General features: G+C 41.0%; 3 protein-coding genes across 4 annotated transcripts; all 3 read right to left on the bottom strand.

Annotated features, from left to right (window-relative positions):
- Positions 1-280: 280 nt before the first annotated feature.
- Positions 281-7,401, bottom strand: il2rb (interleukin 2 receptor, beta). Of its 2 annotated transcripts, none has more exons than XM_012921690.3 (10): positions 7,152-7,401; positions 6,477-6,574; positions 6,223-6,355; positions 6,003-6,069; positions 5,823-5,913; positions 5,543-5,688; positions 4,154-4,349; positions 3,862-3,985; positions 3,669-3,747; positions 281-2,403 (listed from the first exon to the last, which is right to left on the bottom strand). In XM_012921690.3, the coding sequence occupies exons 1-10, from the start codon at positions 7,154-7,156 to the stop codon at positions 1,678-1,680; spliced, it is 1,665 nt and encodes a 554-aa protein (XP_012777144.1). In that variant the 5' UTR covers positions 7,157-7,401; the 3' UTR covers positions 281-1,677. The 2 variants fall into 2 exon arrangements, with proteins under 2 accessions (XP_012777144.1, XP_012777145.1); XM_012921691.3 differs by having other exon boundaries at positions 3,862-3,964.
- A 9,114-nt stretch (positions 7,402-16,515) lies between these two features.
- Positions 16,516-21,575, bottom strand: LOC101474040 (SUMO-conjugating enzyme UBC9). The gene is made up of 7 exons (XM_004560749.6): positions 21,226-21,575; positions 20,889-20,974; positions 20,680-20,763; positions 19,806-19,878; positions 18,861-18,970; positions 18,549-18,628; positions 16,516-17,994 (listed from the first exon to the last, which is right to left on the bottom strand). The coding sequence occupies exons 2-7, from the start codon at positions 20,952-20,954 to the stop codon at positions 17,931-17,933; spliced, it is 477 nt and encodes a 158-aa protein (XP_004560806.1). The 5' UTR covers positions 20,955-20,974; positions 21,226-21,575; the 3' UTR covers positions 16,516-17,930.
- Positions 21,576-23,452: 1,877 nt separating this feature from the next.
- Positions 23,453-26,792, bottom strand: mpst (mercaptopyruvate sulfurtransferase). Its single transcript, XM_004560750.6, has 2 exons — positions 26,002-26,792; positions 23,453-25,102 (listed from the first exon to the last, which is right to left on the bottom strand). The coding sequence occupies exons 1-2, from the start codon at positions 26,603-26,605 to the stop codon at positions 24,804-24,806; spliced, it is 903 nt and encodes a 300-aa protein (XP_004560807.2). The 5' UTR covers positions 26,606-26,792; the 3' UTR covers positions 23,453-24,803.
- Between the last annotated feature and the right edge of the window lie 518 nt (positions 26,793-27,310).

Here is a 27,310-nt window from a genome sequence, read left to right as displayed (position 1 = left end):
ACACTCTTTCTCAAGTCGGTACATGCCCACCCCTCAGCCCTCATTCCACAGAGACACAGGAAGTCAAAGGGTGACCCATTTCTACTAGAGCTTTTACTTTGTTTGGCGTCTGTACAGATGCCACTGAGCGTAATGGAAACATACTGCATGCGTAGAGACAAGGCGACATTTTACACTGACCTCAACGGCTTACACTACACAAATCTACAATGAGCAGTCCAATGAATTTAGCAGATCTGCTAAGCGTGTACTGTAAGCACAAACACAATTACTCACTCTGTAAAGTTTATTTAGATTTATTGGCAGATGTCAGCTCTGAGTGATTATAAATGTTCATCATTACAGACAGAAGAATAAAGACTATATCAGCACAATAGCAAATACACACTAAAAACAACACAGAGGCAAACCAGCTGCCTTTTTTTTCTTTCTCAACAACAGGTCAGTGTTAACGCGAATCAACATAATGCTTACTGCTGGTGTAGACTTGGTCCCTTCCCTTTCAATTTTATGCAGCCAAAAGGCATCATGATTACCATAATAAGCACACACAATACGTCACCAAAAAAAGAACATTTCACTACTTCAAAAGTTCAAAATCAACCTGCAGCAACAAATCATTTTCTGTCTAACAACAAAACAAAAATAGGAGCTTTAAAGCACTCTCATACTATTTGATTATTTGGAATTCATTTAAAGTAATAAAAAGCAAACTTTAAAAGGGCATTTATGTGTTGTTGTGGCATTTATACTTTTTTTTGTTTAAGGCTTTTTTCTAAAAGTACGACATGATGATGAGATGCTAAGTATGAGGCTAAATGATGCCCCCGCAGCAGCCTACATGCTGGTTAACTCTGCAGCGTTGTACTGCTTTCAGGAGTAGGTTGCTGGTTAGCATGCTCTGTCAGAAACACTGATTTATGTGCATATTTTTCTTGCTATGATACCAGTTATAGGTTCCAAACCATCTAAACAAAAGACCAGAAGTGTGAAAGTGAAACCTACATTAACCGATTAGCATGTAAACAGGAAAGCTTCTCTACTTTTATAGCAACAGCTGATTAAATGACTATATATGTTATATAAAATTGGCCTTTTTCATAGTTTATTGGCAAAGAAATATCACTGGAGTTCCCCTTAGACCTATGTAGCTTTTTGTTTCTTTATTAATGTTCCTTAATGCCAAAACTCAGATCAGCTTGCTGAATGGGAGCTTTCCAACAAAAATACATTCACCACTAGCATTCAGCAGCTATACAGCTACATGTCTGATGGAAGGAAACGATAGAAAGAGTATTACGCTCGCTTTCACCATGATTACACTGGGTGATTGCCGGCACACTTGCCATAAAGCTTTATAAAGTAACGCTTTGCTTCTGGAAGCAAGTCTAAGCACTCAGCAGCCATGCTGAAACACATTCAGGCACTTATTTAGGCACTTGTAATCAAAACTGCACGGCGATTTGCCGTGTATCCCGCTCGTGCTCAACATCTTTGTTGATATGTCAATTTTGCATTTTCTTTTGTGCTCTAATGTCTGCAAAATAACTCGTACACGAATAAATCATGTAGGCGATCGTGGAATTCGTTTCTTTGTCAGACTAGAAGTTACACTTTGTTTGTTGTGTAAACAGAAGAAGTTTTAATTGACTGCACAGAAACTCTAATTGCAACTTTTCAGATGGATTTGTTGCTGAATGTTGCCTGCAGCTCTTTCAGTGTCAGGTAGCCGGTTTTACCGGGCTCCATGGGCATGGAGGAAGATCTGCACATGGCGCCAGGCACGAGCCAGGCTGAAGAGCTATCATCGCTAGCAGCTGTCATGGGTGTATCCTCCTGATGGCTGTCAGAGGACATCTGTGGTTCAACAAGGAGGCTGGGAGGTGTTGGAGGAGAGAAGGCGGGGCATGTGTGTGGAGGAAAGCGTACAGGAAGGATGAGGAAAGGAATGTTGTGATCATCCAAGAGAAATTGCTCTCCTCCTTCCATGTACCTTTCTTCCTCATTGTCAGCTTCAAGTTCGATTCCGAAGCCCGAGTCTGGGCTCTGCGGCTCCCTCTTCAAACTCTCGTAGGTTGGAAAACCGCAGAGCGAAGGGCAGAAGGACGGGTGAAAATCATCGTGGTAGGTAAAGTAGGCCGGGGTGGGGTCAATGCACGCGAAGCCACCGGAGGAGCTGGAGGTGAAATAGCTCCGGTTGGAGAAGATGGATGAAGAGGCGGAATTGTTGACGATGCCGCTGGTGTCTGAGTTCTGGAAGTGAAGCAGGGCGCTGCTGGAGCTGGAGGAGGGAGAGGTGGATGGGACTACATCAAAGTCCTCACACACCTCCACGGGGGAGATTTGGTCGATGGGCTGTGCTGTGAAGAACGACTCTGAAACTGAGAGCGGATTCAGCCATTTCTGTGGGGGGGAAAACACTCAGACTATAATATTCACCCAAAGAATCACACAACAGTATCAGAATGTGTGTATGTGCGTCACACTCTGAAACTGAACAAACTGAAAGGTGAATTAGCACTTTGCATAGTAAGGACAGGTTTCACGAGTGAGCTTAAGTGCATTTTTAGAATATTTTGCTTGAACAAGGGTCAAAATCACGGAGCAGGAGGGATTAGGAAAACTTATCTTTTGCTCCCACTGATGCAGCCATTAACATCTGTTCTAATTTCCCCCTCAAATTGTTTGAATTTCACATTTTCATTGCAGAAATTAGGCTGTCCACTTAACAAAAAGGCTTCAAACCAATTGCAATCCAAGATTCTTGGTACCTGCACTCGCTGTTTAAGCATATGTGTAGGACAGACAGACAGTTACAGCACCATGGGAAAAACTGCTCTAATAATAAAAATGCTGTTCTCGTTTTGTTCAGTTTGAGGACAACTGTTAAAAATGTCTCATTCTTAATGATCCGTATGCATCAATGATTATTTTATGAAATATGGTGCTTTTTGGATGCTCAGACTCACATTTATTTAAATGCTATATGTATTTATGAAGTTACTTTGCTCAGTAGAAGTTTGTGTGAGATTTTGAATGCAGAATTGAAGTTGTGCGTATGTTTCTGTGATGGTATTACTCGTTTTTTCCCATAAAAGGATGTCAGCAGTTCTCTTTTGGGATACCAGCCTTACAGTTTGTATGATGTAGAGTGAACATGCGCAGTGACAGTTTAACTGGTTGAATCTTGGCGAATGTGCCAGAAAGCAGAAAACTAGAACTTTACAAACTATTTCAGGTGTGGCGGGAATCCAAACCCATCGCCACAGACAACTGACGGGAGTGCGGTTCAGGTCTTTCTCCCTTTGTTGTGGGCTGTGGGAATCAGCGCCTTTGATGAAGAGCTAACTTTATGACATTTTATCATTTTAATCAAACTTCATTGTCTTCATTTAATAAACATTACTGAGAAGGAGAAGCAGGTCATAAACTAACACCGTGGCCTTTGCATTATATACTTATATGTTGTTTTGATCCACGTCTAAAGTGAACAAATTTAGCCAGCGAACAGCGCACACACTCACACTTAAAGAGTTAAAGGTCCCATGAATACCACATAATATACTACTTGCTGTGTGTTGACACCTCTGCAGTGAAGCGGTCTGTGTTGCCTGCGGCTGGATATTTTGATAAATGGATTGTTAGTCGAGAACATTTATTATTTTTACCTTTAGGTTTCCTTCGTGGACAGAGTGCAGCGACTGGAAATACTTTGAAGGGTTCGGTACTGCCTTCCCTTCGAGCAGCCTGAAACAACATGGGGTCGAGCGTGTATATCAGATATACAGAGTGTGTAGATATACACACATACATGCAAACATATGCGCACTCTGATAACAGCCAAAGTCACAGTTTACTCACCCCCTGGTGTTGCATCTTTTGTAAACGACCAGCACAACAACAATAATGAAACACACGGTGCCGAACAGTCCCATCTTCACCAGTGAAGACAGACTAAATCCCTCTGAAACAGAGAGCAGACAGACTGAACATGCACAAATGTACATATTCAGTTGACCTTTACTTTGTTGCCTAGACAACGAAGCAGACTGGATGCATCCTTTTTTCCAGCTGCACTTATTCCCAATGAAAAGGTTGAACTGTGATGCTTTTAAGACTGACAAGAGATAAGCAGAGTGTTCACCAAGCTCACCGTTTACACTGTTTGTGTTGTTACCAAGGTTGTCCGATGAATTCACTTTCCAGGATGACGCTGGACTCCAGTGGCTCCAGTGGCCGTTATATCCAGATTTTTCAGTTTTAACTCTCACTCTGACGTCCCCATGCCCCTTTAGTTCAGACAGAGCTAATCTCAGCTCTTTGTCTGGTGTTTTGAAATCTCTGGCCTCCTGAAAAATTGAAAATTCAAGACAGGGTCAAAATAAAGGAATAAAATACAGAAATACTTCTCCAGGCTTCTTAAAGGACAATCAAAGCTCTTCTTTGGATGTTTGCTGCCTTTTATTCTGTTCTCTGTCAGGATGAGGTCCGAGCTCAGGGGAGGCCAATCCATGACTGATCCTCCATTGTGTGTGTTTTTTCTATCAGGTATGCTTTTACTGCATTGGCAGTGTGTTTGGGATCGTTGTCATGCTGACAAATCAATCAGACACTTTCCAGGTGGTGTTTGATGGTGAATCAAACCCTGATGGTGGTTTTCTTTGTTGATAATTCAGTTTGATAAGATCTCCAACACCATGGGCTGAAAAGCAGCCCTAATCCACGACAGAGCCTCCGCTGTGTTTTAGAGATCACCTCCTCCATACATCCTTTTTGAATCTAAAAATTTCAAATTTTCTCCCTTTTTCCTTTTGTTAAGAATGTCTTCATCTACTGCAGATAGTATTTAGGCCTGCCAACTTCCTCTTTTGTCCTTTGCTTTTACACGTTTATCAGTTTTTTAAGCTTATGGCTTTTTGGAGTCTTTGGTTTTATTCTTGTCCTACCGTATTATCTGATGTGTTTTTGTAACAGGGTTCTGGCAACAACGTGCCTAAAATACACCATTTAAAACATTTTTTTGTGCCAAATTCATCTGAACATGATCAAATACAAGGACTGGACTAAAAATGAATGAAGAAGCAGAAGATGTCCAAAGCAAAAGCCTGAAAAATCTTGAGAAAGCCTGGGAAACTTTGCTCAAGTCCTCTTTAAGACCCAACCCATCAAAAAATACCCAGAAAATTCTGATTCTTTTGGAACTGAGATGTTTAATAATCCTTATAACAAAATCTACAAAACATGTTTTGCTGTATCATGTTGTTTATGATATATTTTTATAATTTATTTATTATATATTTTTTCTATCGCATTTCATACATTGGGCATTTTCAGCAAATTTCGTTAAGAACAATGTTAATTTTAGACCAAAAAAAAAGAGTTTTGTCCATAACGTTTTGAAATCATGGCAAGTATTGCTAATGTTGATAAGATGAGGTCTCAGAAATTGATGAACATGTGGCAAATATGATACAAATGGCTTTATTGATTTACTCAGTAATTTGTCTAAAAACTCTGTTACTGCATGTATGTAGATGCTCACCGTCCAATCTTGGTCACTGGTTTTGGTCTGGATATGGAAGTAAAGGGCTGACAAGTACGGTAAGATTTTTTCGCCTGGGCTCCACGTTATGTAGAGGTCTGTGCCGTTGATGCTGACATTGGGAGCACTTGGAGGATTCATTATAACTGCATACACAGACGCACAAACAAGGCAGATTATTAAATGTTGGTAATTGTTGCAGTTATTAATCCATCGTTGTAACTTATTCCAACTGTGCGGTGTATCAACAACAATTTGAATAGAAGTCAGAGCTACTCACTGCAATCTACTGGGCGATAGTTTATTAGGGCCTCCACTAACACTCCATTACAATTCACACTAAAGTTCAGTCTTTTAAAAGGATTTAAAGTCTGGAAGAAAGCAATAAACCATTAAACAATGAGGATAGAACTTGTGTGAGTAATCCAGTTTGCCATGTTTGCATGTGTCCGATACTTACTTTGTTTTCAAAGACAATACTGCAGCCAAACAGAGAGTTCTCATGTTGTTCAAGCTTGCATTTTTGGCTAGATGAGAAAAGGACACAAAAAGGGCAAAATCTTCACTTAGCACTGACGTTTTGTAGCCAAACTGTGACCCATGATGTTCCTTTTTGTAAAATTAAAACCTTTGTCCCCCAACTAATACACACAGTTTTCAGTATGTCAGAAATATCTTACATATACAGGGCAGGACTGCCATGTGTCCAGATTGTCATCACACCCGAAAGCCAACAGTCTGCACCGGGACCCACGGCAGAGCTGTTCAGCGTGCAGCTGACATTGTTGTAAAAGTCATTTGCACAGGAAAGTCCTTGAGTAACAGAGACACAACAGAAAACAGGAGTTGGGATAGTGTTGCTTTATCAGTATCACGAGACTTTACGTTCAGATTAGACTGAACTCTGTGTGCACTCAAATATATACACTCATACCATGTGAGAGTCTGTGGGAGTGGGCCGCATGCACTGAAATGATAACTATCAGGAGGTGTGAGCACAGCAGCACCTCCATCGCTGCGAATGTGGTATGACTGTAGGCAGAGAAGAGCGGTCATACACTGAGCGTTAGAAGGGCGAGAGGAATAAAAAGTTGTAAATACACCAGCTTAGACCTGGAAGTCAGCTAAATACAATCACCACAAAGCTTCTAGGAAGGGCAATATTCACAGCTTGAAAAGCTGTGGCAATACATCAACTGTGTTTTACAGTAAGGACCTCCTCTAAGCCATACTGTTAATGCAAGCAACACCTTATTTAGTTTACAGTAGCTGACTTCATACTTTGCAGTGTGTGTGGCTTTATGCTAATGAAACAAATGAGAGAAGATGAACAAACCAGTCTAAAAAAAACCTCGGGGAACATTATGTGACCTGAAAGAGATGAATCTTCCCATCACGCTATTTTGACTCCAAAAACTCACTAAAACTATCCAGTACAGTAAAAAATCATCAACTCCAAGCTGAAAGACACACTTGTGTTTGTGTGTATGTACTTTAAAATTATTACATCAGCAAATGATTGTTTTTATTAATTAACATAGTAATTCCCCCCCCCCCCCCTCCCCTTAAACAGGACTAATAAAAAATGTTTGAAGAAGTAATAAATTACCTCATGAGTCTTGGTAGCAGGTGGTCAGGAAACACATTGTTGCTTCCTCTTTTGGACTGACGAGAAGATTTCCTTCTGTTCCTTTCTATTTGAACATCGCCGTCTTTTCTGGTGCTGTCGTTCTGTCACTCACAGTCATCCCCCTGCCTCCTCCTCCTCACCCCTCCCTCTTCTCTTAAGTGCCCAGTGATATTTTCCACTTGAAACCACAGCTTACAGGGGCTTACAGGAAGCTTCGTGCAGCGGTGAGTGATAATGAGAGACGATGGGCCGGGGTGGAGAGTGAGATGATGATGGTGGTGGTGGGGGCGGTGGGGGCTTGGCTTGTTGTACAACACCTCCTTCTGTTCACCACCAGCTGCAACTGCTACCTGAGGCCCCGTTGCCTTGTTTAAGGTAATAATAATTGTACCGAAAACAAGAAATCCAACCACATCCTGTTTCAATCACAATTGTAAAGTGGGTTGTATAAAGAGAAACTCGCGAATTGCTCTATGAAGTGGTTTATGTCAATGAAACTCATCTTAAAAAGGACATTCAAAGGATTATATAGGCTAAAGCTACCCGATTTAGAATCGTGGGGTTATTTAAAAATGCAAACGCGAGAAGCTGTGCATGAAAACCGCTGCTGTTACAGCCGCAACCGCTGCAGACACATACTGAAGTACTTCCAAAGAGACAGAGAGTAAAGGAGGTTGAAAGTTAAAGCAGCAGACAGCTCTTCAGTCAGTGGCCACCAGGCATTTCTGTAGTCAAAGGCCACCTGTTATTCCGTCTCACTGTGTCAAACGTTAACCCTTACAGCGACGAGGGCTATGTGGCAGTTGTTAATGGTGATATGGGGCAAAACGGTAAGCAAGCGAGTTTCTAGAAATACAAAATGACGAGCTGGAAGGGCATCACTTGTTATACAGCACAATCTGGTTAATTTGCACCTCAAAAGGTTGTCACAAGAAAAGTGACCCTAAGAAACCAGAATTTGTCTTTGTGCATATTGCCAGTAAAATCCGAAATATATAAAAACAATACCAAACAAGCTAAACGTGATAGGTAAAGTTGAAAAAAAGAAAAGAAACAGAGAATCTCCTGTTTAACAAGACACACAAACTTTTGTAGGTTTGTAGGTTGCGAGCACAGTGATTGTGCAAACCAAATCAGTGAGATCAATTTAAGTTTGCAGAACGTTTTTGTTCATCTTTGTCTTAAAGGTCATCGGAGGCCATTGTGTAACTTGCCTTTATACTAATCATATAGGCCTACAAACCACACGCACAAAAAAAACTTTCATGCAGAACATTACAACTGTTGCGACACAGTGTTTTTGAACTCAGCTATACTTTGTCTGCCTGAGTGGGCTTAGGCCTGCAGTAGTAGGCCAGAGGGTGATGGCGTGATGCAGCCGCCACGGGTTCCTGCAGTTACTTAGGTGTCAGCATCAGTGAGAACCAGCGAGACGAGAGCAGGGGAGGGTTTAAATGTGCAAAGGAGCGGGGGGGTTGGTGAGCGTATATGACACTCACTGAAAGGTCAAAGTCCGCTGTGCCTGTGGCAGGAAGTCGTCGAAAAGACCATAGAGATGTTTGTGCTCGGAAGGCAACAAAATCATCATACCACAACCATAGTGGGGAAATGTTCAGTGGCAAGAAGGTGAGAAGAATAACAAGGGAGGGTATACTCATAATACGAACCCTACAGCTCTATAAAACAAAGCACAGTGCTGCTCTTGAAAACTACTGGGTTAACACTGTTTCAAGATTAGTTCTCCTAACTGACAGAAATACATCATTTATTGACTCATCCCCCCCAACAATCAGACTCAACTAATATAACCCCCCCAATAAAATTATGAATTATCTTGCATAAATAGGCTGTTGATTTTCTTTACTCATTTCAGGTATTACCAGCAAAATAGTTGCATGTTTGATCATCTTGGAATTTACCCAGATGTATTTATTTATTTAGACAGCGATTGTGACACCCCCCCCCCCCCCAATGTTCAGCACAAAGTTATGCAGATGCATACATTCATATACAGCATTATTGTACATGCTTTAACAGAGCTAAACTCACCAGTTAACCTAACTGGTGGGCTGTGGGAGAAATATTTGATATTGTTGGGACAGGGAAAAAATGCAGGGTCCGTGCAAAACATCCCCAACTATCAGATGTTTCCAGACATTGATGGTAAATGTGCTGCAGTGTTATTCAAGCTTTGGACTATCGACTTCACTGATGAACAACAGCGTGTGGGGCCAAAGACTAGATAAGTTGCAAATGTTCAAAACAAATGTGGTAGATAGCATAAGTGCCCTCTTATCTGTAGTTCCATCAAGTGAACAACCCAATGTGTTGGGCCAAAGATAGCACAATCCTGTCAGAATTCATGCACTACATATGTATATGGTGTATATATGTGTAGTTTCCACATATATAAGTATATATATGTGTGTGTGTGTATACACAAAATTTATATGCAACTTAAAATAAACAGAGAAAAAAAAAACGTAAAACATGTTAGCTTGCTGTGATAAACCAGAGCTAGCAGCTAGCAATGCTGGATTCTCTGTAAAAGGGAACATGGCACCACAACGCGGAACTACACACTGAAAGCATGAACCACTGGACTTTTAATTCATCATAGTGAACTGATGACATTTTGTATCTACATTAAACTTCTGCAAAAATGTCAAATTAGCTTCACACAGGCTTCATAACAGATGAGCTCAGACATGAAAGCTGTACTATCTGCTGATCAGTTCACACTTAACACATTCAGCTAGAGCTGAATTTGACAGTTTATGCATTGTCTAGTCAGCATATGCAACTTCAAAGAGACCCCTCCACCTCCTATCTTTGTGTAGTAAAGGATCAGATTGCTACTACAGATACTTATTATATAGGTCTGGGTTGACAGGAGAGGCAGGAGGTTGTGACAAAAACACAAGTTTCAGTGGTTTGTGTTGAAACCACCTCCATTCTACTGCCTTTACACATCACACAAAGAGCCAAATAACCGCTTTAGCTACTACTGCCATTTACAGACCCAGTTCTCCAAGTTATAATATGAATTGGGATTGCATTTTATAAAAGCGGTTATTTTATTCATTCATTTTTGTTTACTTTATATGCACATGAATCATATTGCTTTTGTTCTGCAAACTAAAAAAACTTGTGTTAATTGAGCGGGATATTACAGAACTTCCCCTGACTAAGCTTTTATTTCGAGCGCAATATTTATCTCTGTTTTGTGCATGCTAAAAGTGCAAGCAGCACCATCTCCAAAATAACCTACAGTGAGTCATAAGACTGGTGTGTGTGTTATGGTATCAGAGTAGGAAACAGGACCTCGTTTTGCAGTGCCCTTTTTTTTTCTTTTCACCATTTTCATCACATGCTTGGTGAGCTGCTGTTTCTTTCTGTTATACAGACAAAACAAACGATATATTAAAAATAGAAAATAGTGTAATAGTAGACCAAAAAAATTTGAAAATTAAGGTCAAATAAATATATGTTAAGCGACAAAGTAGAACAGGAAGAGAACGTCTCTACCGACTTCATCTGTCTTGTGACGCTACCACAGATGTGGTCTGCCAATCACAGGGCAGCAGCGAGGAGTTACTATGATACAGGGGAGTCTAAGGACAGAATATTTTGTGTAACATAATTAAGAGAAAATCTGACTAAGACAGTCATTTGGACCTTGGGCAAGATACTAACCCCGTGTTTGCCTACTGGTGGTGGTCAGAGGGCCCGGTGGCGCCTGTGTCCGGCAGCCTCGCCTCTGTCAGTGCGCCCCAGGGCAGCTGTGGCTACAATGTAGCTTGCTATCGCCAGTGTGTGAATGTGTGTGTGAATGGGTGGATGACTGAATGTAGTGTAAAGCGCTTTGGGGTCCTATGGACTAGAAAAGCGCTATACAAATGCAGGCCATTTACCATTTACCATTTAGAATTTTAAGTGTATGAGGAAATGGTGACTTAAATCTAAGGATGCAGGTGATAGTATAAAAATATTTTCAATAATAATGTATTATTATCATATAAATGATAGTTATAGGCACCTTTGAACACACTCAAGGACATCTTACATTAATTAAATACCAAACTCACAGTATTCATAAATTAACAACAATGCAGAATCAAACAGAATAAGCGGGCTTTAAACTCTCTTTGATATTTGGGCATATTGGGGCCCGATGAATGTAAAAACAAAGAATTACCAGATTTTTTTTTACCTTATTTTTGTTTTTAAGAAAAATAAGCACCACATATGAAAATATTTGTTTAAAATTTTGATAGAACAGTAGCAGTATAATGTCCTCGTAAGTGGATATCAGGGCCCTGTAGAGCAAAATTGAGTATTTTGGTCTAAATAACCTAAAATGTGATGTCCACATATGTGGACGCCAGGTCGTAGGAGGTTAAAGGCTTGCCTTTAAAGCCAATATTGTAAATGTGGTGCAGGACATGCCACTCAGCTGTGAAGCCCACAGTGGTCTGGTAAGAGGGCAGTATAATCTCAGCATACGGGACGTACGAGTGCCACTGTGCAGAAGATCAGAGAGATATGAAGGTGTGAGGTTACAGAGAGACTAAATAAGAAGCAGACACTTAAAATTAATGTGACATTTATCACACATATGGTTTATGGAAGAGGGTCTGGTAACACAAGCAGCCACATACTTTGAACCAGTTTTTTGTGCGGTAACCCAGAGAGGACAGAATTATATTAATCAAGTAATGCAGAGCATGAGTGAGAATAGAGGCACTGTCATGAATGGGTGAATTAATATTATGTAAGTGGAGATATTGATGCGTGCTTCATTAAAGGAGGAAAGAAGAAGGAGAGATTAGAAAATCAGAATCAGAATCAGGAAGACTTTATTTATCCCTAAGGGGCAATTAACATACAACAGAGCAGGATGACGTTGAAGATAAGGACAGGGCATAAACAGGCAGTAGGGGTGAGATAATAAATACACACAATATAGAGTACATACACAGTTTTAAAATTACACAGTATTAAAATTAAAGTGACTGAAAGGTGAATAAGTGAGTAAAAGTGAGTAAAAGTGAGTAAAGTGTCGACAGTATAAAAAGAGTGTAGAGTAGTTTATGTTTCTTCAGTCTGTTCCTCTTCTGAAGGCTGAGGGAGTGGAACCAGAAGGCGATGGAGAAGGTCATGATGCTTTCCAGGAAGGCATAGTAAAAAGTCATCATGATGGGTGTGCTGACTCCAAAGGAGTTGAGTTTTCTAAGGAGGTATAGCCGTTGGTGGCACCTCCTGAGAATCTCCTCAGTGTTGTTGGAGAATTTCAGGAGGTTGTCAAAGATGGTTCCCAGGTATTTGTACTCCTCAACTACCTTCACTGGCTTCCCATGGATGGTGGTGGTGACTGAAGCAGCCAGATCCCTCTGCCTACTGAAGAAGGTCACCACCACTTTGGTTTTGCTCACGTTCAGTTCAAGTTTAGAGCTGTTACACCACTCTACAAACTCCTGCAGAGCGGGCCCGTGGTGTTGTGAGGGGCCTGTCAGCAGTGACAGGAGAACTGTCTTGTCAGCATTTTCACCAGGTGACAGTTGGGCTGTGTGGATCTGCAGTCATCGGTGTAGAGGATGAAGAGCAAGGGGGAGAGCACACAGCCCTGGGGGGAGCCAGTGGAGGTGGAACGGAGACCGGAAAGAGAGTTGTTGACCCAAACTTTCTGAGTCCTGTTGGTCAAAAAGTCCAATATCCACAGGATTAGCTGATCATCCAGGTGAAATCGGGAGGAAAGTTTAGTGGCCAGGATATGAGGCTGCAGAGTGTTGAACGCTGATCAGCAAATAGAAGTCTGGTGGAGGAGTCAGGGAACTCCAGATGTTTGTGGATGGAGTCCAAGATGAAGATTTTTGCATCATGGACACCTCTGCGTGCACAGTAAGCAAACTGAAAAGTCATGCACAGACAGAATTTATCACATATATCCCAAACAGTTCCTACCAGAAGAACCTCTATTTCGTCACTGTTTAATTTGACAACCACAATTCAAATCAAATCAAATCACTTTTATTGTCACATCACATGTGCAGGTACATTGGTATAGCACATGTGAGTGAAATTCTTGTGTGTGAGCTTCACAAGCAACAGAGATGTGCAAAATACAATAATGTAAACAAGCAAAATACGAGAATGGCTACATCTGAAACTAATAAATATATGTACAATATATAATAGTATATGCATTTCTGGATGTGTATACTAAATATTTTTCTACGTGTGTGTGTGTGTGTGTGTGTGTGTGTGTGTGTGTGTGTGTGTGTGTGTGTGTGTGTGTGTGTGTGTGTGTGTGTGTTTATTCAATTTTATCTTCCCTAAACATTCAGTAAGAGAATAAGGCAGGAAAGTGGAACTAGACTTAGTGGAGAGACAGAGCTGTGTGTCATCAGCATAAGAATGAAAAAGTATGACAAATTACCTACAACTGTGAACTAAAGGTAAAAGAAATGATAAATATAAGGGGGACCAAGGCAGAGCCCTGTGTAACACCACTAAAAACTAGTCATGTGGAATCTTATGACATGGATATAATTTGTGGTCGAAACTCTGAAATGATTGAAGGTAAAATCGCAGTTTAGCAGCCTTACAAGCAGAAAGCCATTAAGGATATTAACTAACTTAAAAAATATTTGTGTTCCATCAACGTGTATCTAAAGCTTGAGGACTGAAAAAATATCAACTGGTAGGTTGTTGAATTTGGAAATTCATGTATATATATCCTGGCATGGTGGTTAGCACTGTTGCCGCACAGCAAGAAGGTCCTGAGTTCAATTCTAACACCAGGCCGGGGTCTTTCTGTGAGGAGTTTGCATGTTCTCCCCGTGTTTGCGTGGGTTCCCTCCGGGTACTCCGGCTTCCTCCCACCGTCCAAAAACATGCAGCTTGTGGGGATAGGTTAATTGGATAACCCAAATTGTCACTAGGTGTGAATGTGCGAATGAAAGTGAGTGCGAATGGTTGTCTGTCCCTGTGTGTTGGCCCTGCGACAGACTGGCGACCTGTCCAGGGTGTACCCTGTCTCTCGCCCAGCTGGGATAGGCTCCAGCGCCCCCCGCGACCCTGAAAAGGATAAGCAGAAGTGAATGGATGGATTGATGGACGTATATATATCCTACACCTAAAGAGATTTAGTTCATTCCATTGAAATGTTGGATTTTGGCATATTAAGGTAACGGTATTTGGAAGAGAACCTGGAGAGAAGCAGAAGCAATACATTTGTGTGAAAAGTGGAGAGCCAAGGAGTAGAGTTAGTGAAGGTAGATCAGTTTAAAAGCCTGGGGTCAACTATGCAAAGCAACAGTGGGTGTGGGTGGAGATGAGTGTTAACATGAGGATAGCAGCAAGAGTGAAAGCAAAGGTTTAAAAGATGGAGCCCTTCTGTGATGTATGGTGTGGCTCTGACAAAAATACAGAAAGCCGAACTGAAGAAGATGGAAGAAGTGTTTGGATAATTTTCTTATGTGAATTAAATCCTTAAATTAATTTCTGCTAGCAAACATTAGCAAGAAAAAGAGAAATAATGTTATTTCACCATCTTCTGATCGTCTAGGAGTGGTGAACGGATCAAAGTCACTGAAATTCAAAGGACTCCCCCCCACCACCACCACTATGGTCAGCACAAACTGCTAACACTAAACAAACCTTGGAGTTAAACCTCAGTTGAGAAAGACCGCACTCTTTTGCTAATGTGTTGGGGGTTTTTTCTAAATGCTGGTCAAACATTAACATGGATACAGGAAAACAAATGAGTCATAAGCAAGTGTGTCAGGCAGTTCGGTTTGTTGCACATTGCAGTGGACATGTCTATTCTGATACTCATACAGTGGTGTGAAAAAGTACCACCTTACTGCTTACACGGGAATTAAGAGGGTGAGTAGCAGCCAGATGCTGCTAATCAAACATACTTGATTAGCAGCAATCATCAGCAAGCGGAGCGCCTCTATAAAAGCAGAGGTTTCGACAGTTTGCTGTTCTGGAGCATTCAGGTGTGTTAACAGGGTGAATGTCATGCCCCCGTGTTGGTCATCATAATAATGCTGATCCAGGATCAACATTGCAACTGACCAATCATGTTGGCTTTGCAATGTGTGTGTGGTGGAGTCTGTTAATTAGCTAATGTCTTGGCTAATGTTAACAGATTACACAATGTCCTTGGTCAGTTTCTCCTGGACCAACATTGTTATGATGTGGAAACAACACCATCACCATCACGGGGATATCCAACTGTGTTGACACAATGGCTAGGAGGAAAGACATCGGCCATGATTATAGAGAAGCAACTGTTACTGCCCATCATCGCGGGAAAGGTTATACGGACGTTTCCAAACAATGTGAAGTCGGTCATACTGTAGTGAGAAAGATTATTCACAAGTGGAAAACACTTGACAGTTACCAATTTCCCAGCAATGGACATCACAGCAAATTCAGTCCAAGGTCAGGTTGTGCAATGCTTAGAAGTTAACCACGTAACTGGCAGCAATGTGCTTAACATAAATTTTGCTCAGATGTGAAAAGACCTCTGGTAGTTGAGAATGCATTTCAAAGCAGGAAAGAAAGGCGCAAAGTGGTCCAAGCTGCCACAGGTGAGGTGACACAAGGTTGATCCAGGACAAACTTGGCGATGTGATAAGAGCTTTCAACTTTTAACTGCCCTAAACCTGTAGCAGTGTGGTCAGAAGAAACAAACAAGAAAACAAAAAACCGCTTCGCAACATTTTGATTCCTTTTTTGGTCAGATGAGATCATTCAGAGATAAATAAAAAAAAAAAACCCCACAGCAGAGGGGAAGCAAAACAAAAGGTGTTAGATTTCTTAAGAATATCATGCAAGACATCCGAGGACATTACACCCTTTCATCTTCTGATGATAATAAGAAAAACATATTGGTCTGCAAAGGAATTGTGCTCCAGATTCACTTTGAACTGTAGTGGTAACGATCCTTGCAAGCAGCAATGAGCCCGGAGAACCAATGAGACGGGCTGGAATCTGTATAATCCCTTTAGGCACTTATTTTCAAATCTCCAAAGAACAACTTTGACTGGCAACTAAAGCACCACAGCTCAGTTTTTCCTGATCATTTTTCAGTAGACTGCATTTTTCTTTCAGCCTGTGATGGTTACAAGCTAATCCATGTCTGGGAAATGGCTGCAAAGGTGTGCAAGGGCTCAAAGATCAACCTCATGCTGGATTTTCCCTTTATTTAAAGCCAGATGAATACAAATTAAAATACTAGTAAATAACAAATTTCATAAATACGGAGACAATAAATGGCCAGACACCCCCCGTTCCCCGAAAAAGAAAAACAAGAGATCTGCAAAAGAAATGTTTTTCTTTGATTTTATTTCACAATTTGATGCATTTAATGTGTCCTTTGTTATAATACCACACACAAATGTCAACTGGCTAAAACAATATAAAACATAACTTCCACAATTTTCCGTTATTTATATTATGTACATGCACTCATATATTTAGAGGCAAAGAAAGAAAAATATCTCAGGCCATCTCTCACTCTCAAGTGCACTTTCATTTATCTTCTTTGCTGGCTGAGAGGCCATTCCAATGAGGATGCTTCAGTTTTTCCATGTGGACTTGAGTTTGGACTTTTTTTGTGAGCACTGTGGCATAAAATAACTGGGTGGACGGGGCCAAAAACAAACACACAGCAGTAGTTTATAACCTTTACGATGCAACTTTTCTACACAGCATGTTTGGAAGGTGATGACACACTGATGTCAGATGGGCGTAAAGTTTGGTATGGTGACAGTTTCTATTTCAGGTGTTTGTTTTTTTTAACACCATGTGGTTTCACTGCAATAAAAGATTATCAAGGCTCAAGGGAAGAACCAAAGGCCTGACTCAAGTGCCTTATTACTCCAAAGTCAAGCCATGGAGGTTATGTTTTCAGTGTTCAACAGGGGGTATTTGATCCCTATCAAACTTGTTTTGGGAAAACTCTCCAAATACTTTTAGTGGCCTTGGTGGAAGTCTGCACTCTCTCCCTTCCTGTTGCTTCTTGTTACTCTCCTAAGTGCACGGCTTAGCTGAGCACATAAGAAATGCCAGGATTGTCTTTTAGGTGCATTTACCTTTAGATGGTTTTTGATGGGTCACTGCCAGTTTTCTTTAAGTGCTTTGTGCCAGATGGTATGCCTGTGTATTTGTCATGATAATGAAACAGCGGGCAGAGAGAACAAAGGAAGAACAGACAGACTCCTGTTGTGCTTCTGCTTTGTCACAGTGAGAGCCCACATTCATGAAACACTATCTACAGTACTCCTGGCCTCTGATGGTTTGATAAAGCGTGTAAGGTTACCAAAAGGGCAAATCTCTGCTGAACATCACACTGAGTGGGTTGGGCATGATGTCTTACTTTTACAGCTCTGTCAGCACATTAGTCACACGTAGTTTTATTCGAGGCATGACCAAAACTGGATATGGATAGTACACATATTACAAATGTCATACTGACAGCAGGATTATCAGTTATGCACTGAAAATGCATAAACACTGGATTTTTTTTGAGGACAGGTAAAATGTATGATATTACTGAATTGTCAAAAGAAGGGAAAAGAAAAACAGGCTCACTTGTAGCCTGTATCAAAAAATATATTTAGAATATATTTAGAATACTTAAAAGTGGATTCTTATTGGAGTGGTCCTTCAGGTGCTGCCTGCCACCTGTTTGTGAGCTCTCGGTTCAGGCTGCTCAGGCCAGGTCGAGGCCACCTCTCCGCTCTATGTGGGGGCAAACTTCTTGGCCTGCGCCCTTACCCTCTTCTCGTAGTCCATCCTGTTCTGACTGAATGATCAAACGAAAAGAAAGTGATACAACAGCCTTGCAACCACACTAATAACACATCACTGTTTAAAAAACAGGTGTGATTTCCCCTTAAAGCTTATAACAGTGTTAATATATTAATTTTAACTTGAATACATAAGTGACCTTTGGCAAATAGAGGCCTGTTCTTCCTGTAAAGAGGATGGTGCAGTTCAACATGCACACCTGATAATGTAGAGAGCTAGCATTTCAACTTCAGGTGACTTTTGGCTTTACAAAGGGTCGCCACAGCGGGTAGCTCTCTGTGCTTGATTTAGCAGATATTTTTACGCCGGATGCCCCTCCTGATGCAACCCCAAAAGAATGTATATCTCTGGGGATCAGTCACTTGTTAGGCTAATTTGCAAACCGCAATCACGTAAAAAGCAGATGCGGTTGTTAGTAGTTATCATGTTGCTATCAAATCACATGACATTACTTAATAATATCACAACATTGCTTAATAAAAATAAATAATTTCTTTCTTGATTCTTTTTTTGTAGGATCCACTGAGTAAATCAAACAACCACACTTACCAGTAAATTGTGTAAGCTTCCGCTTGTGCTGGATCTTGAATGTTGGGCTCATTCAGCAGCTCCTGGATTCCCAGAAGAATCTAAAAAACACAGCAATACAACCATAAATACATATAACTTAAAAGCAAAGCAGCCAACTCCAATGCCATTGAATTGAATCATTACTAAGGAACAGAGGGCTGTATAGAGAAATTACAGATGCCCTCCTTTTATGCTCCAACACTGTGAAAGTAATTGGAGTAGTCACAAAAACAAAGCTGCATTCGCGGTGAAGTATGGAGGATGGGACTATGAACACAGGAGCTTTCAAACCTGTTTGATGGTGATAGCAGGTCTCCAGTCTTTGTCCTCCTCCAGGATGGACAGACACACAGTGCCTGATGGGTAGACATTTGGGTGGAATATCGGTGGCTCAAACTTGCCTGAGGACAAATTATTGAAGACAAAGTCGTACAATCAAGCACGGGAACACTGACGACACTGACCACAAAATACATTAGAATCACTATAAGAAACCATCATTAGTTGGAACTAAAATCACAAGAGGCTGTGTGAAAGTGAATTTACACAATAGTGTTATTTTCCTTTAATTTTGTCTCAGAGATCAAAAACAGGCCTTTGAGTAAATCATGGGATTGTAGCGCTATCGTAGCACTGTTTCCTAACATCAGAGAGGGAAATTCAGGCATATAATATACAACATGTGATTCAGAAGTTAACAGTACAATGACACCAGGGAATTCTGGGATTGAGCTTTGGTTATACACTTTCAAATCTTATGTTGTGACTAAAAACATGACGCTGTCTTCTATATGTAGAGATGATAGTTATTTATCTTAGAGTCATGCTTTGACCAAAGCAGTTCACTGACCACACCGGCTTCGTAGCCCGACGCTGTTTTTAACGTTTCTGCTGTCTGTAACTTTCCAACATCAAACATTACACCGAGCCCGTCCTTTTTCTAACCATGTATCTTTTTCATTGTCCTAATGGATTATTTCTGCTACAAAAGCTTTTATATTTTCAAATAAAGGAAAACTACAAGTTATTTTATTTGTTTGCAGTGTTTCGTGCCATTGCTATAAACTTTCCTTTAATCCTGTTCTCTTTTTGTCTCTAATGTGTGACTTTCTGTATGAATTTAATGTTCTGCTTTTTTCACTCGCTTCTGTAAACCCTGTTTTTAAAGGTGCTGTTTGAGTTAAATTGTTATTATTATTACATACTGAGAGTGGAGAAGAGATAAGAGGTACTCACATTTGGGTGGAGATGAAGGGTAGTCATCCTTGAACAGCATTCTGAGTTTATACAGTCCTCCTTCCCACAACGTCTAACGAAGAAGAATGAAAACAACTGTGTAAGCAAAGTAACTAACAACATACCAAGGTTATTTAACAACAGCAAAGCAGCGTTACAAAAGTAACTGCATAAACAAATTTCTAAACTGGCGTTTTCGTTCAGCTCATCTTTTTATCCCCATTCTTTGGGAGTACAAGAAAAATACATACAATGTTTTAAAAGCATAATTTCATAGATGTTAACACTAACTTTACCATCACAGTAATTGTCGCCACTACTTATAATACTCTTGACTGTAAAGTTTTGCTATTAAAGCTTGTGAAGAAAAGCAATGTTACTTTTTATTTGAGAAAAGAGTGGCTTGAAGTTGTTTTGATGATTTAGCCTATGTGTAGTACTTCCAAAGAGAACCTCGAATAGAAGCACATTACTCAGTTTTTGTGTCAAATGTATCTGATCAGCAATGAAGACATCCTGTAATTTAGCAGGTTTCTGTCCTGCATACAAAACTGTAGTTATACTAAAGCATAGCACAGATTTCTACTTATCAAAAACACAAGAACATGTAGAGATTTCAGACAAATAAAAGAGGAGACTGTAATTGCTCTCACTGAAGTAGGATTCCTGGTGCTTACATGCATGGGCACGTGCAAACGGCTCAGTGTGATCCGGTTTGGTACTAATGTGCAGACAGGTTGGGTAATAAAGTTGCTGAAGGAAATGGGGTATGCATTTTATGTGTGTGCGAAAAAAGTTTGTGCTTAAAATCCAGCATCTTAGAAGGCCTCCTGCTGGTTATTTCCTACTCTACATCCAGCTCCAGGTAACTTACTCCTTTCTTCCCTGGGATGGCACACTCCCAATTCATCAGGTTCATGGTCCCATCTGGATTCTTAGTGGGAACAGCAACAAATCCCTGTGGTTTACATGACACGCAAAACATCAGCTGCCAACCCGAGTCTGGTTTGTGTTAGAAACACTCACAACAGTTAGTTTCAAAAAACACTGGACATGAAGTTGCTGCAGATGACAGATGCTTACAAAAGGGTGGTCTTTTCTCCAGGCTTTGCGCTCCTGGGACAGTCTGCTAAGAGCGATGCCAGACATTGCTGCTCATCAACGCCCCCCTGTGGAAAAACAACCCCAAAACAAATTGATTAAATGCGAATCGTTAACAGGCGGGTAATGTCCTTGTTTCTACTAAAACGGCGACACATGTTTAGCTTGTTATTACCACAAGTATGACTTGTTTATGAGTCCTGCTGTAACGCAACGGTAAGTACAGGTGAGCTCCCACAATGCTAACAAACGCTACACATGAATCACCTCGCATTACTGTGGGTCCACTGTCTAATAACATCACTTCTCGTAAACTCACCTCGTGTTTTATTTGACTAAATACCAAAAGTGAAGTTATATAAGTCTCAAAGGTGGCTCGTTTGCTTCGCTAATGCTAACGTTGCCCCCGTTACGACGGCGACCGAAAAAAAAAAACACACCCTTCGACGGTAAAAAAGAAAAAAACAAATACAACCGGGCTAGCTAGGCTACTAATGACCAAACCGGAAGAACAGTTTCTTTTATCAACATTACTAAAAACACTTTACTCAGATTACACTGAAGGAATTTTTCCCACAGTTTTGTAAAACAACGTGAGTCTGAAAACCGTTTCGACTTGCTAGCCTATCGCGAGGAAGGACCCCAATTTGTTTATCTCGTTAGGACCTTCAGGCAGCGTAACGGGCAGCCTAGTGACACCCATCAGAGATGACGTGATGCGTAGTTCACAGCCGTCTAGTGATTTAATCCTTTTGAGTCACGTCCAAACCCAAAATGTATCACCAGTCACGTCACAATTTTATATTTACCTTAATAAAAACCCACCTTTGTCTGACTGATATTCATATCACCTGGATAGCATCGTTACTATCAGTGATCGTTTTATTGTGCACCATCCCATCATTCAAATCAAATCACTTTTATTGTCACATCACATGTGCAGGTACATTGGTACAGCACATGTGAGTGAAATTCTTGTGTGTGAGCTTCACAAGCAACAGAGTTGTGCAAAATACAATAATGTAAACAAGCAAAATACAAGAATGGCTACATCTGAAACTAATAAATATATGTACAATATATAATAGTATATGCATTTCTGGATGTGTATACTAAATATTTTTCTATGTGTGTGTGTGTACACATATTTTACAAATTAAATAGAGTCAACAATAAATAAAATATATAAAAATATACAGAGTTGAGACATGTGCAAAATATCTGCTTGTCTGATGCATGATAAGCAGGGTATTGCAGATGCACCTCTCCCAGTTTTATCTTGTGTGATCCGAAGATCCTTCCAGGACAGGTGAAACCTGCTATTTGTGTCTCTACCTGCTGGTCTTCATAAATCTTTACATGCCCAGGAAATGTCCCAGGGAAAGCTGGCACCTTTCAGTGCACAAGCTCTTGAGTTCCTCATCCTATGGACAAAACTTATGCTTATGCTTCAGCGGGAAATATATATTGTAATGTAAAATCTAACCTAACGTGCACCTCTACTACTACTGTGATTGGCCTGTTCAGCATTGTTGACTTCTCCTGAGCATTTCCAGCTTGTAATTTGCTGCAGTATGAAGAACAATCATAGCATTGATAAAAGGACTCACAAATATCAGATTCCTGGAGGGAGATTGCTGAAAGATCCAGAATGCGCATGAAGGAAGGTACAAAGTAGAAAAACCTGACAACCGCACAATAATTAACAAGTAATGCACCACACATGAACATAAATGAAGACAAACACGTCAGCCACTTAGGAAGTTGATTGTAGGCTCTCCAAAGACTCCCCGCAGAAATCCAATTAGCAAATTTTGTTTTTCTTCCTTATGAATCTTTACAATAGATTCATTTAACCTTCATATGATTTCATGTAATCTACATCACAACATGCCTTTTATGTCAATATATATTAATGAGGGTCAAAATAAAGAGCAAGAGTGATGTATCTGCTGCCAGTTGCAGAGCGGAAAGTTTGATTCATTTTTAGACAATGCGTTCAGCTGCTGCCTCATCTTCAGCCTGAGAAGAATCATTTCAAATGAGCTGTTCGTTCCTTTTCGCCCAGTTGGAGCGCTCTTTTATTCCGGACTCGGCATTTTTTTTTTTACCTCAATGAGACATAGCAACAGCTGACATCATACAGAGTGGCTAAGATTACCCCTTTGCTACATTGTTAATGAGAAACAAAGTGCTACTCGAGGAAGAATAGAGTTGGAATAAATATATACTCTGATCAGTTTTTTATGAAGCTTTCAAAATAGCAGTCCTCATGATTGATTTAATGATTCTTTCTCAAACTGTAAATGCGTATTAGTGCACTTACACTTCCTGATGACCTACATGGTGTGCACAGAACAGCTGCACGTAGCTCATCCTGGCGTGAGCTATAATCCATAAACTTTATTTTGGCAATCGGGCATCTTTCCAGACACCTCATATAAAACTGCAGGAACCGGCTCAAACTGGTTTCCATTTCCTCTGTGTCAGCAATCTTTTTTTTTTTTTCAAAAACGCTGTGCATGTTTTAGAAAAAGTGTATTAAGTATTTTTAATTAGATTTTTATTATTATTATTTCTTCTTGGGTGCACACTAACAATGAATTACAATGACTTACGTTTTCAAAACTGGCAACTTTTACACAGTCCGATCAAGTGAAAGCAAAAAATCAAGATAATTTAACCTACCCCCCCCCCCCCCCCCCCAAAAAAAAAAAAAAAAAAAACAGGATCTGAAACAACATGTTTCCTACAACCCTGCGAGGTCACCTGAGGAAGCTATATCTGATCAACAGGGAATTTTGCCCTGTGTGGCCTTCTAACAAAGCTAAATATTTACTTTACTGGTTACCCAGTGCACGTTTTCCTCCACCTCGTGAGCTAGACTTACTTTTAAAAGAAAAAGAAGATACCTGTGGTGGTACCCCATCAAAACGGAAGCACATAACATATTCAGGTTATTGTAATGGAATTCTAATGCATCACTTTTGGTTAAAGAAAGAACCAAAACAATACATATGAAGTGAAACTTTAGAATGTTACATTTGCTTAAAACAGTAATTATTAAATTATTTGAAAGGTTTCTTACAGCTGAGGAACCTTACAACCTATAGTGTGTATAATATACTCGGGGGGGGGAAAAAGGATGTTAAGGCGTAGGTTTAAAGTTCAGGCACAATCTGCTGTCCCCGTGTTGGTGCTGTTCCTACAGCATAATAATGCATGTTGCTCGAGGACCATCAGCGCAAGTGACCAGTTACAGCTCTGCGACTTTGAGAAATAAGATGGGGGGGAAAAAAACAACATTTTTTATTGAACTCTAACCTTTAAAACTGTGTAAAACAAATATGGGTGTGTCATGGGGTAGATGCACTGGTTAGAATTGGTGCCACATAACAAGAAGGTCCTGGGTTTGGACCGACCTCCTGGGGGGAGTTTGGGTGTTATTCACCTGTTTTTGTGGGTTGTCTCCAGCTTTCTTTCGCAGTCCAACAGTCCTAGGCTAACTGGCAATTCTAAATGTGCCGGTGCGAACATGACTGGCCGTCTGTGCTGCTTAGCCTTAGACCTATCGAGGGTGTTCTTTCCGCTTCTTGTCTTGACACCTAGGCTCTTGTTAACCCAAAGCAATTTGTCTCCCCTGCATAACATTTGTGAAAAAATATGGTCCTAACCCTAACTAAACGGTTCAAGCCAACCAACTTGCCAGATTGCTCTTTGTCACTTCACATGACTTTTGAAAGCCAAAGTCTGAAAGCAATCACCTCACACATCTATGCAACTGGTCATTTGCGATCACAGTCCTAGAGCAACACTGTGATGCTGTGGGAGAAACACCAACACGGTCAGGTCAGATACACCTGTAGCTTAGCTCCCTCTAAAGAAGTGACTTTCCCCTCACGCCTTCTTTCCCTCCCCCTCTGAGATGATAAGTTCTGGTGATGCCTTTTGAAACCACTCGCACCAGGAACCATCATAAAGGCAAACCCCGGGATGCCCGAGCAGGTGGGCGGCCAGAATGACTTGACACGCTGTGATGCCTGAGCCGCAAGAAGCCCAGAACGGTCGCGTCATGTCCACCCCTGCATCCTTGAAAATCTCAGCCAGGCTCTCGGTATCCTTCACCTTTCCAGAGGGATCCAGCAAAGTTGTATATGGTATGTTGATCGCTCCGGGGTAATGTCCAGGCAGTATGTCTGTGACCGGGAGAAAGAAGAGTGAGAAATTTAGGGGACGTATCAACATGTGACAGGTTTTTATCTTAAATTTCTTCCATAGCTTTTAGCAGCATCTCCTGGACATCATCAGTGGATGTTTGCTTCAGTGAAAACCACCAAGATAGAAGCTGAGCACACAGTATCTGCTGGTTATCTGCACGTGGCTCAAGAGCTGTAATTAGCAGCTGAAATAAAATTTGGGTGATGGCTTTCAACACGGCTCACAGTTTCTATCAGCAGCTTTTTTTGTGTAATAAAAAAACCCTACAGAGACTCTTCAATAATATTTGTTTTTTAGTTATCAATTATCATTAGATTTTTTTCCTTTTCATTTCACATTCCGTACCTACTTCAGATTTTACTGTAGTTTAAGTTCACTATAGTAACCTTACTGAAGAGTTATGTTCAGTGACAAAAAGCAGGAGCAGAGGGCAAGGCCACCACAGGACACGGCCACAGGGCACGGCCTTTGATAACAGCCAAAGGTTTCCAAGATAACAGCCAGTGTATACAGAGTACCTTAAAAAACAAAGTACAAGTACCTCTAAAACTCAGTGCTGTTTCAAAGGCAAAGAGTGCTGAAGCTAATTTATTTTCCTGCACTTTGTGTAAAAGTAGCTATTATATAAAAAGTGCTGATATTAGTATTTTTTGAAAGCATGTTCACTTTGGAGTATTGCACACAGCACTGTGTACACGATAAATGACAGCAGCAACATGTGAAGTATGCAAAGCAGTCTCATCTTTCTTGTTTTGATGCAAAACCCTACATGTTGTATCTTATGCTCTAAGCTGTTTTTAACCCTTGGGGAACTAACACGACTGACAGATAAACTGTTGGCCTCTTCTTAAGTTTAAACGCTTAAAGTTTGACTCACCATCTCGGGGCTCTGGCTCAGTACCCTTGAACCTGCCAGGAGACCTGGCGTCCACAACCTGGACCTGCTTGGTTCTGATGTTTTCCAGCACGTCCTCGTAGCTTTTAACCCACGACTGGTTCAGAGTGGCCTTAAACTCTCTGCTCTCCGGCTTCAAGTACTCGGACGTCACTGGATAGCCGTCAACCAGCCAGTTCTTGAAGCCACCATCCAGCAGCGACACCAAACTGTGCCCGAACAACCGGAACATCCACCACACGCGGGGCGCGCTGTACGCCCCGGTGTCGCTGGTGTCGTACACGACGACGTGCGTGTCATTCCCGATGCCCAGATCTCCCACATATTGCGAAAAGTAGCTGGCAGTTGGCAACATATGATCAAACGCAGAGTTCTTGTCGGAACATTCGTCCAAATCGAAAAAGGACGAGCCCGGGATGTGCTTCTGCGCAAACTCCTCTCTGGTGTTCCGTTTGGCTTTCGGCAGGTACCAAGAAGCGTCGAGAACGCGAAGCTTGGGACCGATCAGGTCATTTCTGACAGCATTTGCCAGCCACTGACCTGACACCAGAGCACGGGTCTGAGCCGCCATGACGAGCCTCTGCATGAAATACAAACCCGGAGCGCTAGAGGGAAGTCACTGTGCAATTTTGTTTTTGAGGAGCGAACAAGTTCGGCACGTAAAGATCATTTTGAGAATAAAGTCGCAATTTCGAATTACAGTCAAAGATGAAGACGGTTAATTTAAGACTAACCGCCTGTTCAGCTGCTCATTAACGGAAATATCTAATCATCCAATCACATGGCAGCAACTCAGTGCACACAGGCATGTAATGTAGGAATGCTCAAACTAAGCCAAATGGGGACGAACGTTTAATTCAAGTGACTCTGAATATTAATGACACACTGGTTGGTCTTAGTATTTCACAAACTGCTAATCTGCCCACCTGAGTACAGCTGCTGACCATTTCCATTTTTGACCATAGTGTACCCGCCTTGTGGCGACAGCAAGTAAACGCACCACATCACAAACCCGAAATAATCTCAAACTGGTTTCTTGAACATAACAATGCATTGATTGTACTCCAAAGTCATCACATCCTTTGGTATGTGGTGGAACGGGAAGGTCACATCATGGAAGTGCAGCAACGTTGTGACCCTATCATGCCAATAAGGACAAAAAAATCTGGACTTAAATCAAAGAATCAGAAGTGTCGTAACTTTTAAATTAGAGTGTTGGAGCACTAGAATAGCTTCAGTGTGTTTTCCAAGAGCTATTTCCTATTTTGGTGTCGATGATGGTGATGCAGTG

Source organism: Maylandia zebra, linkage group LG4 (assembly GCF_041146795.1).
Source record: "Maylandia zebra isolate NMK-2024a linkage group LG4, Mzebra_GT3a, whole genome shotgun sequence".
Lineage (NCBI taxonomy): Eukaryota > Metazoa > Chordata > Actinopteri > Cichliformes > Cichlidae > Maylandia > Maylandia zebra.
Note: the sequence above shows the minus strand (reverse complement) of the source record. Positions and strands in the feature narration are given on the sequence as shown.

Coding starts and splice junctions, on each gene's coding strand:
- il2rb (XM_012921690.3), bottom strand. Junction 6,070..6,222: donor GGCAGTCCTGCCCTGTATAT/GTAAGATATTTC, acceptor TTTCTCATCTAG/CCAAAAATGCAAGCTTGAAC. Junction 5,914..6,002: donor GTATTGTCTTTGAAAACAAA/GTAAGTATCGGA, acceptor GCTTTCTTCCAG/ACTTTAAATCCTTTTAAAAG.
- LOC101474040 (XM_004560749.6), bottom strand. CDS start 20,954: ATGTCTGGCATCGCTCTTAGCAGACTGTCCCAGGAGCGCAAAGCCTGG. Junction 20,764..20,888: donor GGAGAAAAGACCACCCTTTT/GTAAGCATCTGT, acceptor TGTAAACCACAG/GGATTTGTTGCTGTTCCCAC. Junction 19,879..20,679: donor CCATCCCAGGGAAGAAAGGA/GTAAGTTACCTG, acceptor CTTCTTCGTTAG/ACGTTGTGGGAAGGAGGACT.
- mpst (XM_004560750.6), bottom strand. CDS start 26,605: ATGCAGAGGCTCGTCATGGCGGCTCAGACCCGTGCTCTGGTGTCAGGT. Junction 25,103..26,001: donor TGAGCCAGAGCCCCGAGATG/GTGAGTCAAACT, acceptor TCCCGGTCACAG/ACATACTGCCTGGACATTAC.